The 13,539-nt window shown below is 35.2% G+C and overlaps 1 protein-coding gene across 4 annotated transcripts; it reads left to right on the forward strand.

Moving 5' to 3' along the window:
• The first annotated feature begins 8,460 nt into the window (after positions 1 to 8,460).
• Positions 8,461 to 12,830, forward strand: LOC112187512 (organic cation/carnitine transporter 7). 4 transcript variants are annotated; one of them, XM_024326348.2, is made up of 7 exons: positions 8,461 to 8,619; positions 8,775 to 8,804; positions 9,415 to 9,709; positions 10,349 to 10,586; positions 11,204 to 11,729; positions 11,842 to 12,044; positions 12,303 to 12,830. In XM_024326348.2, exons 3-7 carry the CDS (start codon positions 9,441 to 9,443, stop codon positions 12,552 to 12,554), a joined length of 1,488 nt encoding a protein of 495 aa, XP_024182116.1. In that variant the 5' UTR covers positions 8,461 to 8,619; positions 8,775 to 8,804; positions 9,415 to 9,440; the 3' UTR covers positions 12,555 to 12,830. The 4 variants fall into 4 exon arrangements, with proteins under 4 accessions (XP_024182116.1, XP_024182117.1, XP_024182115.1 ...); XM_024326349.2 differs by having other exon boundaries at positions 9,418 to 9,709; XM_024326347.2 differs by lacking the exon at positions 8,461 to 8,619 and having other exon boundaries at positions 8,629 to 8,804.
• The last annotated feature ends 709 nt before the right edge of the window (positions 12,831 to 13,539 follow it).

The raw sequence follows: 13,539 nt of genomic DNA on the forward strand, positions 1-13,539 counted from the left end.
TGTGTTTTTATTGTGTTTTTAATTGATGTTGTGATACACTAAGGTATATTGGATTAAACATAGTCTTGAAAAAGGGTAGCTGTTTCAGTCCCATTGCACATCGAGACTCCCTGTTCCAGTACCTAAGTGTTGAAATTAAATTGTAAAAAAAAAAAAAAAAAAAAAAAAAATTTGGTTACTTTTGTTTTTGTGTGTTTGAGTCTTAGGATGCTCCTAACGTCTAGGATGGACATGTCTCCGAATTCATGGCTGAAGGTTTTCACAATCAAAATAGGACTTAATTGAATTCTGTGGTTAATCGACATTGTGATGCTTGTATGAAGATTTGAGATAGGATTGTAACTTGGTTCATTAAGCATGCTAGGATTAAGTCTGATTCATTTGACCCAAGTGAGCTGTTGAGCTAAAATACTTTCTTTTCGAGTGCTTATTGATAATTCTAGAATTTCGTGGCTGTATTTGCAAAACCTCATCATTCTTTGAAAATCCAATGATCATGTGCCATAGATTTTAATGGACTAGAGAATACTAGAACTCGACTGTTGTGACTGTCAAAACTTGTATGCCATAATATGCACTGATCCTGGATAGGATAGAAGGCATTAGGGTAACCACCATAGCCAAACAAGCATGTGTCCCCAATTGTGCCCGTCGTGGGACTCCTTAGAATGAACCCCTTTGAGCCTACGTTGAAAACCTTTGTTTCATCACCCTCACTACCCTACCATGAGCTTAGTACAGGATATCTCTACCCTTGTCTTAAGGACTTAGTAGAGCATGACATAGTATGTAGGGGTGACGATGAAAGACAAGTGTGGGGTGGGGAAAATCCAAGAAAAAAAAAAGAAGAAAAAAAAATTTTTGCCTTGAAAAGAAAAAAGCGGCAAAAGAAAAGAAAAATTGAAATGAAAACTCTTGGGAAATTGTTGAAGTGTGGTTTTGGACTTTCAAATTTGTAGAAGGCTCAAAGTTGAAAAATTAAGCCTTTGTCCATTCCCATGTTTGTTAGAGTGAAACTGGGCCCAAAACAATGATAATTGGCCCATAAAAATGGTGACATAAGGTGGTCCATATATGCTCTGCTAGGTCCTTAGGATTTTTGTATCCTTAATCTTCATTTCGAAAACCCTAGCTTAGCCCCATTACAACCTGTTTTAAGTGCTGACTTGATCCTTGAGATGGGCAGTCTTTGGTTAGTGGAGTCAGTTACGCAGTCGAGCTTATGGTTTAGATCCATTTGTGCACTTAGTCATTTCATGAGGTCTTTAAAAATTCTTCACAAAATGTGTTTATTGATGAAATATGCAAGCTGTTTGTTGCCTTACAATTTGTTCTCTTGCATATACTTGAGTGTGAAGCTTTTAAGCATAGCCATTTCTGAGAGAAAAATCGAGAGTATGCCCTGTGAGTTTGGATTGGACTTGTTCGAAACATGCTATCATTCACTGTATAACTTAAGTTTCCATATCTTGCTTAGTCATATGAATGTCACAGGTTTATTAACCATGGAATTATCTTTGTGATTTTGATTAAGTGTTTAACGTGAAAGCCATGAGTTTGGAGTCTCTGAGACAACAGTTAGGAGCAATAGAGTCATTTACTTGCTTTTTGTCAAGTCTTTGTTTTGTTTTGGATTTTTTTTTGTTTTGTTTTGCTAAGGGACTAGCAAAAGCTAAGTGTGGGGGAATTTGATAGGAGCATTTTAATGCGGTATTTTAATAGTTAATTCCTCACATTTTGCTTAGTTAATTCCTTAACGAATCGATTTTTTAACTCAATTTCTATTTTCTTAGGTACATTGGAGTAAATGATGGTGAAATGAGCATTACGTCCACACTTACCTACAAATGGTGGAGATAAAATTGAAGTAAATGAGTAGGAAATCCATCATCATCATCACCCAAAAATATTCCATGTTTTAGGGTGTAATCATCATGTTTTCTCCATCATTTCTCACACTAATCCACCATCATCATCACCCAAAAACATTCCATGTTTTAGGGTGTAATCATCATGTTTTCTCCATCATTTCTCACACTAATCCACCATCATCATCACCCAAAAACATTCCATGTTTTAGGGTGTAATCATCATTTCTCTTTCTTTTCCATATTCTACAAATCACTTTCATACTCCACTTTCATTATTTTTCTTCCACTCATCATTTCACTCTTCTTTTTCTTCCCTATATAAACACCAATTTCTGAATCCATAACTAATTCCTTCATCCATTCCATCTTCTTTGTCTCTCCATTTCCTCTCCATTTTCCTTAGTCACCATTTCCCACCAATTCCTTCATCCATCTCATCTTCTTTGTCTCTCCATTTCCTTTCCATTTTCCCACACATTCTCTAGTTGCAAAGTTCTGCGTTTTCAAGCAAGGAGAGGAAGAAGAAGAAGGAGCCGTGAAGATCATATCCTCCATCATCCACCTTGAAGGCTTGCTTCCAAGATTCAAGATCCAACCATCTAGCTCTCCATCTCCATCTCCACTCACGGTGTAATTCGTTCCTTTTCCTTGTAACCTTTTTGGTTTCCTTGTTTGATTTCGTATGAACTTGTTTCTTGTTAACCTAACGTTTAGGGCAAAGTTTAAGCCCAATTTCTATGTTTAAATAAAGTTTTCGAATTCTATAATTGTGATTCTAAGTTGCTTATGTGAGTTTGTTCGATTAAATTTGCATGATAGAAAACTTTTGTATTTTAATCTTATGTGGTTGCAAACACTTAGGGTTTTGATATAATTGGTGCTAGGTTTAAGAACATGAAATCGACTTTTCGTTTTGTGTAAACTTGAATCAAAGTAGTAAAGGTTTTGTGCAAAGACCGAATTTAATTAAAGAGGATTACAATTAGGTGGACTTTTCCATACTAAGTTGTACACTTGAGTTGATAGCCTTTCTCTATGTCTAATGCGTTGAACATGTCATGATTGACTAGCTTTCTAGGGCTTGATTGCATGTTTGATAGGATTAATCTAGGTGCTTTCGCTTAGGTTAATTAGCATTGAAAAGTAAAATATGGGAAATCATTTGCTTTCGAATGTTTCACATGATCAACTCCTCTCTCATGACATTTAAAATCAACTATATGAATTGTAATTGAATTTCTTGCATATGGATGTGGTTTTGATCCACCCTTGAATATATGTTTTTACATTTTCTTTATTTTATTTATCTTAATTTTCAATTCTATAATTCTTAAAACCCTCCCCCCTTATTTTTGTTCACTTGTATATATTTCTATTCTTTATTTTATTTTTGTAAATAATACTTTATTATTTTAATTCTTTATTTGTTTATACAATTGTATATATTTATATTCTTTATTTTATTTTTGTAAATAATACTTTTCTTTATTTGTTTCACAATTACAAGTGTACCCTCAATCCCCGGATAGAACGATCCCTACTTACTTATATTACTAACTACATTTCAGGGTTAAATTGCGCGCCAAAAATTGATGTCGCTTTTGGCAAGCGCACAATTTAACCCTGAAATGTCGTTAGTAGTATAAGTAAGTAGGGATCGTTCTATCCGGGGATTGAGGGTACACTTGTAATTGTGAAACAAATAAAGAAAAGTATTATTTACAAAAATAAAATAAAGAATAGAAATATATACAAGTAACAAAATAAAAAGGGGGGGGGGTTTAAGAATTATAGAATTGAAAATTAAGATAAATAAAATAAAGAAAATGTAAAAACATATATACAAGGGTGGATCGCAAGGAACAAAGATCAAAACCACATCCATATGCAAGAAATCCAATTACAATTCCTATAGTTGATTTTAAATGTCATGAGAGAGGAGTTGATCATGTGAAACATTCGAAAGCAAATGATTTCCCATATTTTACTTTTCAATGCTAATTAACCTAAGCGAAAGCACCTAGATTAATCCTATCAAACATGCAATCAAGCCCTAGAAAGCTAGTCAATCATGACATGTTCAACGCATTAGACATAGAGAAAGGCTATCAACTCAAGTGTACAACTTAGTATGGAAAAGTCCACCTAATTGCAATCCTCTTTAATTAAATTCGGTCTTTGCACAAAACCTTTACTACTTTGATTCAAGTTTACACAAAACGAAAAGTCGATTTCATGTTCTTAAACCTAGCACCAATTATATCAAAACCCTAAGTGTTTGCAACCACATAAGATTAAAATACAAAAGTTTTCTATCATGCAAATTTAATTAAACAAACCCACATAAGCAACATAAAAATCAACATATAGAAATCACAACTTTATCTCAAAACATATAAACGGGCTTTAAACTTTGCCCTTAACATTATTTGTTAACTAGAATTCATAGTCTTACAAAATCAAACAAAGAAAACAAGAGAAAGGATATAATACACCTTGGAAGATGAATGATAAAGCCTTGAGACGAAGAACTTGAAGATCCTTGAAAGCAAGCAATCTTCTAGGGACGACACAAGGGTGGATGGCGGTTAGGAAATTGATGTATTGCATGGCTTCTCTTTCTCTTGGCTTGAAAATGAAGAACAAGAAAACTAGAGAATGAAAAAGGAAAATGGAGAGGAAATGGAGAGACAAAGAAGATGGAATGGATGAAGGAATTAGTTATGGATTCAGAAATTGGTGTTTATATAGGGAAGAAAAAGAAGAGTGAAATGATGAGTGGAAGAAAAATAATGAAAGTGGAGCATGAAAGTGATTTGTAGAATATGGAAAAGAAAGAGAAATGATGATTACACCCTAAAACATGGAATGTTTTTGGGTGATGATGATGGTGGATTAGTGTGAGAAATGATGGAGAAAACATGATGATTACACCCTAAAACATGGAATGTTTTTGGGTGATGATGATGGTGGATTAGTGTGATAAATGATGGAGAAAACATGATGATTACACCCTAAAACATGGAATATTTTTGGGTGATGATGATGATGGATTTCCTACTCATTTACTTCAATTTTATCTCCACCATTTGTAGGTAAGTGTGGACGTAATGCTCATTTCACCATCATTTACTCCAATGTACCTAAGAAAATAGAAATTGAGTTAAAAAATCGATTCGTTAAGGAATTAACTAAGCAAAATGTGAGGAATTAACTATTAAAATACCGCATTAAAATGCTCCTATCACTGACCTGTCGTCATCTTCTTCATCAGAATAGGCTATTTCGTAGCCCTTTATATTTGTTGTTTCTACTATAGGCTCATATTCTTCAAATAGAGCTTTTGTAGATCTTTTACCCTTTTCTGGGCATTCATTGGCATAGTGCCTTTCAGCTTTACATAACCAGCATCTGCAAGCTTTCTTGCCTAGTTGAGTATTCTGATGGTTGACTATATTATTCTTCTTTTTCTTGAAGAATTTTTGTTTAGGATTTTCATCATGTTGTTTCTTGTAATTGGAACTTTTCTTGAATTTCCAATCTTTTTTCTTATTACTCCCTTTGAATTTTTTCTAGTAATATTTTTCTTTTCTTTTCTTATGGAACTTGGATTCATGACATCCCCAGTTGGTTGGCATATCCAGTATTCAGTAACAGAAATTTTCAACTCATTTGAGTTGTTTCTTGGCCATCGTAGCACTAAGATTGGCTTTGCATTGTTCTTTTAATAATTACCTAATTCTGTCGGCAATTCCTCCAACTGAAAGTCTTTCAATTGGTTTTTCAGCTATGCTTTCTCTCACAGCTGTTCTCCATGGTTCAGGGAGTTTCCTGTGCAACAGGTTAACTAGATCAGTATTTTCTAGTTCACCAATCGTACAGTAATATTCTTGAAAGTCATTCAAGTATTCTTCAAATTATCTCATGTCACAAATTTTGAGAGCATAGATATTTGATTTGGCCGTTTCTTTAGCTTTCTCACTCAAATTTGAGAGGTCTCCACAGAACTGATCATACATGGGTACTGCAAAATCATACGGAGATTTTGAATTTTTGATTTCTTCAAGCCAGTCTTTCCCTCTGGCAGTCTCTTTAAAAGAGAAATAATATTTTTTTGCTACTCCAGTGAGAGTAGTTTCATAGTACACCTGAAGATCTGGTGCTTCAAATTTTCCAAGGGTTAGAGCAGAAGCCATCATCAGGCTATCAACCCATTGGTCAAGAGTTTTTCTCTTGTCTAGAGCTTTGTCTAGATTTAGCCAGATACCATGAGTGGAAATTGGTATTTTGGGTATATTGTCTTATGGGACAAATCTTTGAGAATTTATTTCTCCATTTTTGCCCATAGGGGCTTTCTGTAAAGGGAGTTTTATTTTTCCCTTTTCTCTTATGATGATTGTTTTGGAGTTTTCTCCTTCTTCCATTTCGATATCCTGATAGGGAAGGAGTTTTCTTTCCTTTCCAGGTTTGAAAATTTTCATTTATTTGATTAGTTTTTCTAATCGTTCAGGATTTTCGCAGGACTCTGCTTCATCATAAAGATCATAGAGCTTTTGTGCTCTAAGCATATTAGCTGGTATGTTCAGATCAGCTTCTAATTCTTCTTCTGTGATAGTTTCTGTTGGTTCTTCAACAGAGAATTTGGTACCACTAACACTAGCTGCTCTAGTGCTGTAGATTCTTCTAAGAAGATTTTTGTTTATCCTGACATTTTCAGGGCAGACGTCACTTTTTCTGTGATCGTTGAATTTGAGACTGATATCTCCAGTCTTTCTGCTTTCATAAATTGCAGCTTTGGCATTTTCTGCTGGTTTTTTCGAACCAGATAATTTCCATTCAATAGGAAAAGTTACTTCATTCCAAGTAACCTTGTGAATCTGTTGTGAATGATTTTTCTGATTGGTGAGAAATCCAGTAGTAAGACCTGGGATGTTTGATATCCTTGTCTTTGGTTCTACTGTGGTACTCATCAGTTTATAGTATATTCTGTATACTATAGCCAATTCTTGCATATCCTTTTTTATTGATATGCCATCTGTCTTGACTCTCAGTCTGAGACAGTGAGCTACATCTTTCAAGCTAGTTGAGAAATTTGGGAAGCAGTTGAAATAAGCCACTTGATTACATAGAGATGCTTAAGGGTTCCCAACAAACTCTCTTGAAAATCCGTTAGTCTATTGTCTTGTAGGACACATAGAACTGAACAGTTTATGCCTTCTTGGGCAAGAAGTTTTATGCCAACTTGGACTGCTACAATATGCATAAATTGATAATTTTTTGTTCTTGCTCTGGCAACTTCTGCAGGAGTGATCATCATTAGATCTGTTTCTCCTGTTGTAGAGGGGGTTGTAAATTCCAATAATTTGAAATGATGACTATCCATCAGATCAAACGTTCCCCTTTTATAGATTTGTTTAAAATCTAACTTTGGAATTAAGGAGTTTTTTACCTCATGTTCGATTTCATTGTATTCGAACTCTTCAGCATTTAGGAGTTGTACTACTTTCTTTTTCCCAAAGATGCTCATCATTTTAACATCTCGTGTATCTTTCAGATTTTCGTACCGAATACTAGTTTGACTAGTAGATGGTCCAAGAAAAATCATGTTTGGAACATGATTTTTCTCAGATTTTTCTAATGGTTTAAATCCATTAGTTTTCTTTGGTTTTACTGTAGGCAATTTCTTGTCCTTCAGTATACTTTTCATAGAATCCTACGTTTTTTGTTGTTAATTGATTTTACTACTAACACTTGTTAGTTTTTCTTCTTCCGTTTTTTGAAGTTCCTTGATATAATCTATTTTGTTTTCCAATTTTTCTAAAAAGATTATAGCAAGTAGTTTTTCTAGATGATCTTGACATTTAGATAATTCTTTCAGCAAGATCTGATGTTTCTCATCAGAGGATTTCAGTAGAGAATTCAATTTCTCTAATATTAAATCAGACATTGTCCCCATTGGGGATTCCCCTTTTGAGCTATTTTACAAGCTCTAATACCAGTGATTTGCGGATCTAACCAATGCTCAAATAATTAAGAGGTTTTTGTTCCTCTTTAAGAGTATATAAGATATCTTCAATATCTTGTTCAACTTTATAGATTCTTGTTTGAAGTCTATAGATGATATCCCAGTAATCGGGAGTTTCTCTGTTAAGATTATCTCTAAAGTTTTTCAATTTTCTCAATTTCTCTTTTTCTTTTTCCAATTCTTTGCTAGTACTATTACAGATAGCAACTAACTCAAGTCTGTCAACAATCGGTGTTATGAATAATAAAACATACTGTTTTCCTTTGAAATAGAGGATGAACTTTAGCAAATGTAAATATATTTAAACAAATAAATTCAAGATGGATCCACCACGTTTCATCAAAAGTAAATGATAATATGCCAACGTTGAACATATACAGTATATGAAGGGTACTGATGATATGAGCGTTGAAAGGATGGGTAGGTAGGAGGAAAAGTTTGTGTAAAGAGGAATAAAAATAAGTTGTTGGGTTGTATGAGAAGTATTTTGACAGATTCGGGCGTATCAGCATCAACCCCTTTATAATGAAAGGCTCAACCTACGATGGTAAAAAACACCGAGTGTAGTAAAGAAAAGTCAAAAGACCGATCAAGAGAGAGTTGGGTTAACAAGGAAGCGGGAAGCCGAAGAAGCCGTCAAACCCCACAACAGAAGACAATTCATCACCTAACATGCTTCAGTCTTTGATCGATTGATTAAAAGATTCAATCTCTTTTGATTTTGTAAGCCAACCTGCCTAATTCTTTGATCAATTGATCAAAAGATTCAACTTTTTTTATATCTTCAATTATTTAGCTCATTCAGAACAGGAGCCGCCCCCCTCAAGATTTTGACTTTCATTACTTTCTCATTTCCAAATCTTCTTCCCAACAACAAGGAGAGGAAGATCTTTCCTTCTGAACTGCAGGTTAGTTTTTCATTTCAATGGCGATTTGTCCATCTGGTTTTGTTCAATGTTTGTTCCAGCAATTTGGGATTGATTGGTTCTGTTTATATAATCATTATTAGGATTTCATTTATTGTCTTTTGGATTTACTTGTTAATACCCACATTGCAAATAATCATTCTTTTTCAAATTTTTTCATATGAAGGAAATATAAACTATCAACTGTGGGAAGCTGCAATTGAAATTCAGAAACCTGTTTAGGAAAAAATCAGAGTGATTGCCTTATATTTCGATTCACAAACTTTGATATTGAGGAATGAATAGGGTGTCTTTTTCCAAAGTAATGGCAATTTGATCAAATAAGTAACCTTGTTATTGATGTCAGAAATACTAATTCTCAGTATCTAGTTAGTAGGTAGTTATGTTTTTTTAGTTGTTTTGTCCTTGCTGATACTATCTACAATATCTCACTACTATCAGGGTTTGGATGTTAGTAGTGGCTACAAGCCTACAAGTTCATATGGCCCTTGAATAAGTGACTAAGAAGATGTAATGTGAATTTTTTGTTAGTGTTTAGTGAGAAAATATCATTTATGATATATGGCACTAAGAATTTTCTATGTGATTCTAGTAGGTGAAATAGTCTTGTTGTCGTAGATGGGTGATGGAACCCTGGAATACACTGTTGATGATGCTCTTGTCTCCATGGGGTTTGGAAAGTTCCAACTTCTTGTGCTTGCTTATGCTGGCATGGGTTGGATCTCAGAAGCAATGGAGATGATGCTACTCTCGTTTGTAGGACCAGCAGTTCAGTCTGCTTGGGGTCTTTCTTCTAAACAAGAAAGTTTCATAACCAGTGTGGTGTTTACTGGAATGCTGGTTGGAGCATACTCATGGGGCATCGTCTCAGATAACTACGGACGCAGGTGGGCACTTTTCTTTTTTCATACATGTTTTCTGTTTTGTTTACTCAAACAGTGTTGAATAATTTTTGGATCTCTTTGTGATATGTCGCGGGGGGAAGAGTTGCCTTTACAATATCTAATATGATTCTATAAACAAGTTTCAATTGACTATATGTCCTTCTGCAACATGGTTCCAACTATAGTTTGAATGCCTTGCATGTTTCTCTTTACCACCAAGTTTTGATTACATAAAAGTACAAATCTAGATTAATCATGAATAATGATAAAAGGGCTTTCTTTGGAGGTTGGTGGGTGTGGTATATTCTTTTGTTAGGGTTCTTCACTTAAAGTTGTAGAATTTTTTTGAAAAATCTAAAATAAAATTTTGTAAAATTTAAAGTTTGATGCTTAATTACATGCTGAGATCTTCAGTAATACAACTATATATCTCTTAAAAATTTCTCAGAACTGTTGATATTTTGCAAGTACCGATCAATTCTCCTTGCCTTGGATATATGTAATGTCTCCGTGGCACTTCTGCTTTTCCAGTGTTGCTGTCCTGCATCTGAACTCTTTCCGTTTTATATAGTTTACTGTGATTTTGAATGCACCGAGTTTTCTACTTAACAAATCCTCTGGTTCTTTTGTCTGTTCCTTCAGGAAAGGATTCCTTATTACAGCCATGATTACTTCTGGTGCTGGTTTTCTGAGTGCTTTTTCCCCTAATTATACATCCTTGCTTATTTTCCGTTGTTTGGTCGGTGTTGGCTTGGGAGGTGGTCCGGTACTGTCATCCTGGTTTCTGGAGTTCATTCCTGCTCCTAGCAGAGGCACCTGGATGGTTATCTTTTCAGCTTTTTGGACTGTTGGAACAATTCTTGAGGCTTCACTTGCATGGGTATGCTTTTGACTATGTTATTTGATAGTTGATTGCATTTACACCAATTCTACTACATTCTGTTCTAAAGTCTTATTAATTTAGAATCTGATAATTTCTTGCACATGGGATCCAATCATAAAAACTTTTGGAATCTGTCTCTCTTAGGACAATATTTTTCTCTTAGGACAATATTTTGCTTTTCCTAATTAATCATTATATAGCCAGCAGAAAGTTGTTACTCTATATGAATATTTTGGCATGAAAAAGAAAATTTCATTTGAATGTGTCAAAATCTTGACCGCAAGCAAAGGAATGATGAGAAAAAACATTGGAAGAAGTTATAATATAAATGTAAGTAGTTGTGCGTTCTGTGGTCATTCCACAAACTTTGGATAACTTTCATCGGGTAGTATGTTCCTTTTTCTTTTTGGTGAATAGCTTTTTGAGTAAAAAGTTGTTTAGTAGATCCTTTCCTTAGATTCAGATAAATAGTTAGAATGCAGATAATTCTAGTGTTCTTTTGAGGTTGTAATGCTGGCATGTGTGACAAGAATATAACATTGATTTTCTTCTCATAGAAAAGAAAAAGAATAATATAACATTGGTTTCTTCACATCTTGTTCTGTTCTTTGCAGTTTGTCATGCCAACACTGGGTTGGAGGTGGCTACTTGCACTCTCTGCACTCCCTTCTTCACTTCTTCTTATATTCTATTGGGTAGCACCTGAATCACCAAGGTATTTATGCTTAAAAGGTAGAACAGCTGAGGCAATCACTATTTTGGAGAAAGTAGCAAGACTGAATGGAACAAAACTCCCTTCTGGAATTCTTGTTTCAGATTTAACAGTAGAGTTATCTGAAAAGAGTACTCCTTCGGAAGATACAAGTTTGATCTCACCAAAGACAGATGAAGATGTGACTCCCAAGGAGATGGATTCTAATATGGGGGGTATCTCTTTACTGTTAACGCTCCTCTCCCCAAATTTAATCAGGTCTACCTTGCTTTTATGGGTAGTATTCTTTGGGAATGCCTTTTCATATTATGGCCTGGTGCTCCTGACGTCTGAGTTGAACGGACATAGCCAATGTGGGCCAACTAAAGTACAGTCAGTCGCGTCTCAGGATATCAACTACAAAAATATTTTCATCGCTAGTTTTGCAGGTAAATCTATCTATTAATTTTAGTATTGAAAATTATTTGATTATGCAAAGAGAAATGGTTTCTCACTGCTAAAAGATGGTTGAGTGACATTTAAATATGGGTTGGAATGAAGAGTTACCTGGGCTCATCATATCTGCTGCCACGGTGGATAGACTGGGTCGTAAGCTTTCGATGTCAGGGATGTTCTTCCTGTGCTGCATTTTTCTGCTACCATTGGTAGTCCATCAGCCTGAGGGCTTGACCACTGCCCTTCTGTTTGGAGCTCGTATATGCATCACGGCAACCTTCACCATAGTCTATATATATGCTCCCGAGGTAAATTGTGAATGCATTTATCATCTTTTTATTTATTTATTTTTTTTAAATTTTTTTTTATGAGGTAATGAACACACAAATGATAAATAGCATCTGAAAAAAACCCTGCATCCAAGAAAATGGGTTTGTGAAGAACCTTGTTTGAAGCATGGAGTTCTGTGCTTATCCATGAAAATGGTTTAGCATTGCTACCAACTACCAAGTATTTGCTACCAACTACCAAGTATTTAATCACCATATCTTTTGTTTGAACTGTAGATATACCCAACGTCAGTACGAACAACTGGTGTTGGAGTTGCAAGCGCAATGGGAAGAATCGGTGGAATGGTATGTCCTCTTGTGGCTGTAGCTTTGGTACATGGGTGTCATCAAACAGCATCCATTCTGCTGTTTGAGGCTGTAATATTTCTTTCAGGAATATGTGTAATCCTTTTCCCATTTGAAACCAAGGGACGAGAATTGAGCGATAGTGTATCATCTAGCTCAAAGCCGATAGATGCTTTTGTATGATACACATAATACAGGATACTATTCATTTGCTAAACTTGAAAGGCAGAAACAATTAGGCAGGGAGTCTTTTTTCCATTGTAAAAAGCATAGCACGGTACAGATTTCCCTGACATACAATGGAACATTGAACATATCTGTTCAGAACTGTTACTGTATCCACTGGACTGCAGAAAAGCTCTTTCAGATTTTCTATAAACCTTCCCTATTAGCGCATGTGTATGGTAGAAGTAGTTTTGCTTAATGATGATTTTGATAGAAGCGGTTTTGTGTGAAGTACATAGAAATTTACATTATAAAAGCTTGGGAGAGTTGTCTAAGGCCAATTTGTCAAGAAACTGTGAAGCGCAGACCTATGGGGCATTGGCTCAAACCTAGTACTGGGTCTTGGCAATTATGTGCCTGGTACTAAAACAGTGCCAAGAAGAAAGGTTTTGGTCCCCCCTCAAGGAAGTGAATTGTGCTATTTCGAAATCTCCGGCAATTTTGGTGCTTAATGTTAAACAGTTGGAATTGGTTTCTGGCTTATTAAGGTTAGGAGAGGTTGTTAATGGGTTGCTGACTCGGGTGCCATGGTTTTTAATGTAGATCAATGCCTGCTTTTTGGGCTCCTTTGGTTTCACTCATTGAGGCGAACCATGATGTTAATGTTCGAAACAATTGTGACATTTCCTGCACTATAAGTTAAACGATAAAGCTCTATGATGTGCTAATGCATCGGTACATATATTAGTTCTCCTTAGTTCTATGTGAATTTAGTGATACACCAAAGTTTCATTTTTTTTTTCTTTCTCTCTCCTGAGTTGACCAGTTTGATCTGTGGATCTTGATCTGAAAAACTGAACTCTGAAGTCTGAACCAAAAAAAAACAGCCCTTGACCCACACGTGCACACTGCAGCAGCAGGTACTGAAAGAAGTGTTGCAGACCCAAAAAGTAACCCAGAAGACCCAAAACAAAGTTACTATCGTCAATTTGTTACGACCAAA

The sequence above is a fragment of the Rosa chinensis genome, chromosome 2, assembly GCF_002994745.2.
Source record: "Rosa chinensis cultivar Old Blush chromosome 2, RchiOBHm-V2, whole genome shotgun sequence".
Lineage (NCBI taxonomy): Eukaryota > Viridiplantae > Streptophyta > Magnoliopsida > Rosales > Rosaceae > Rosa > Rosa chinensis.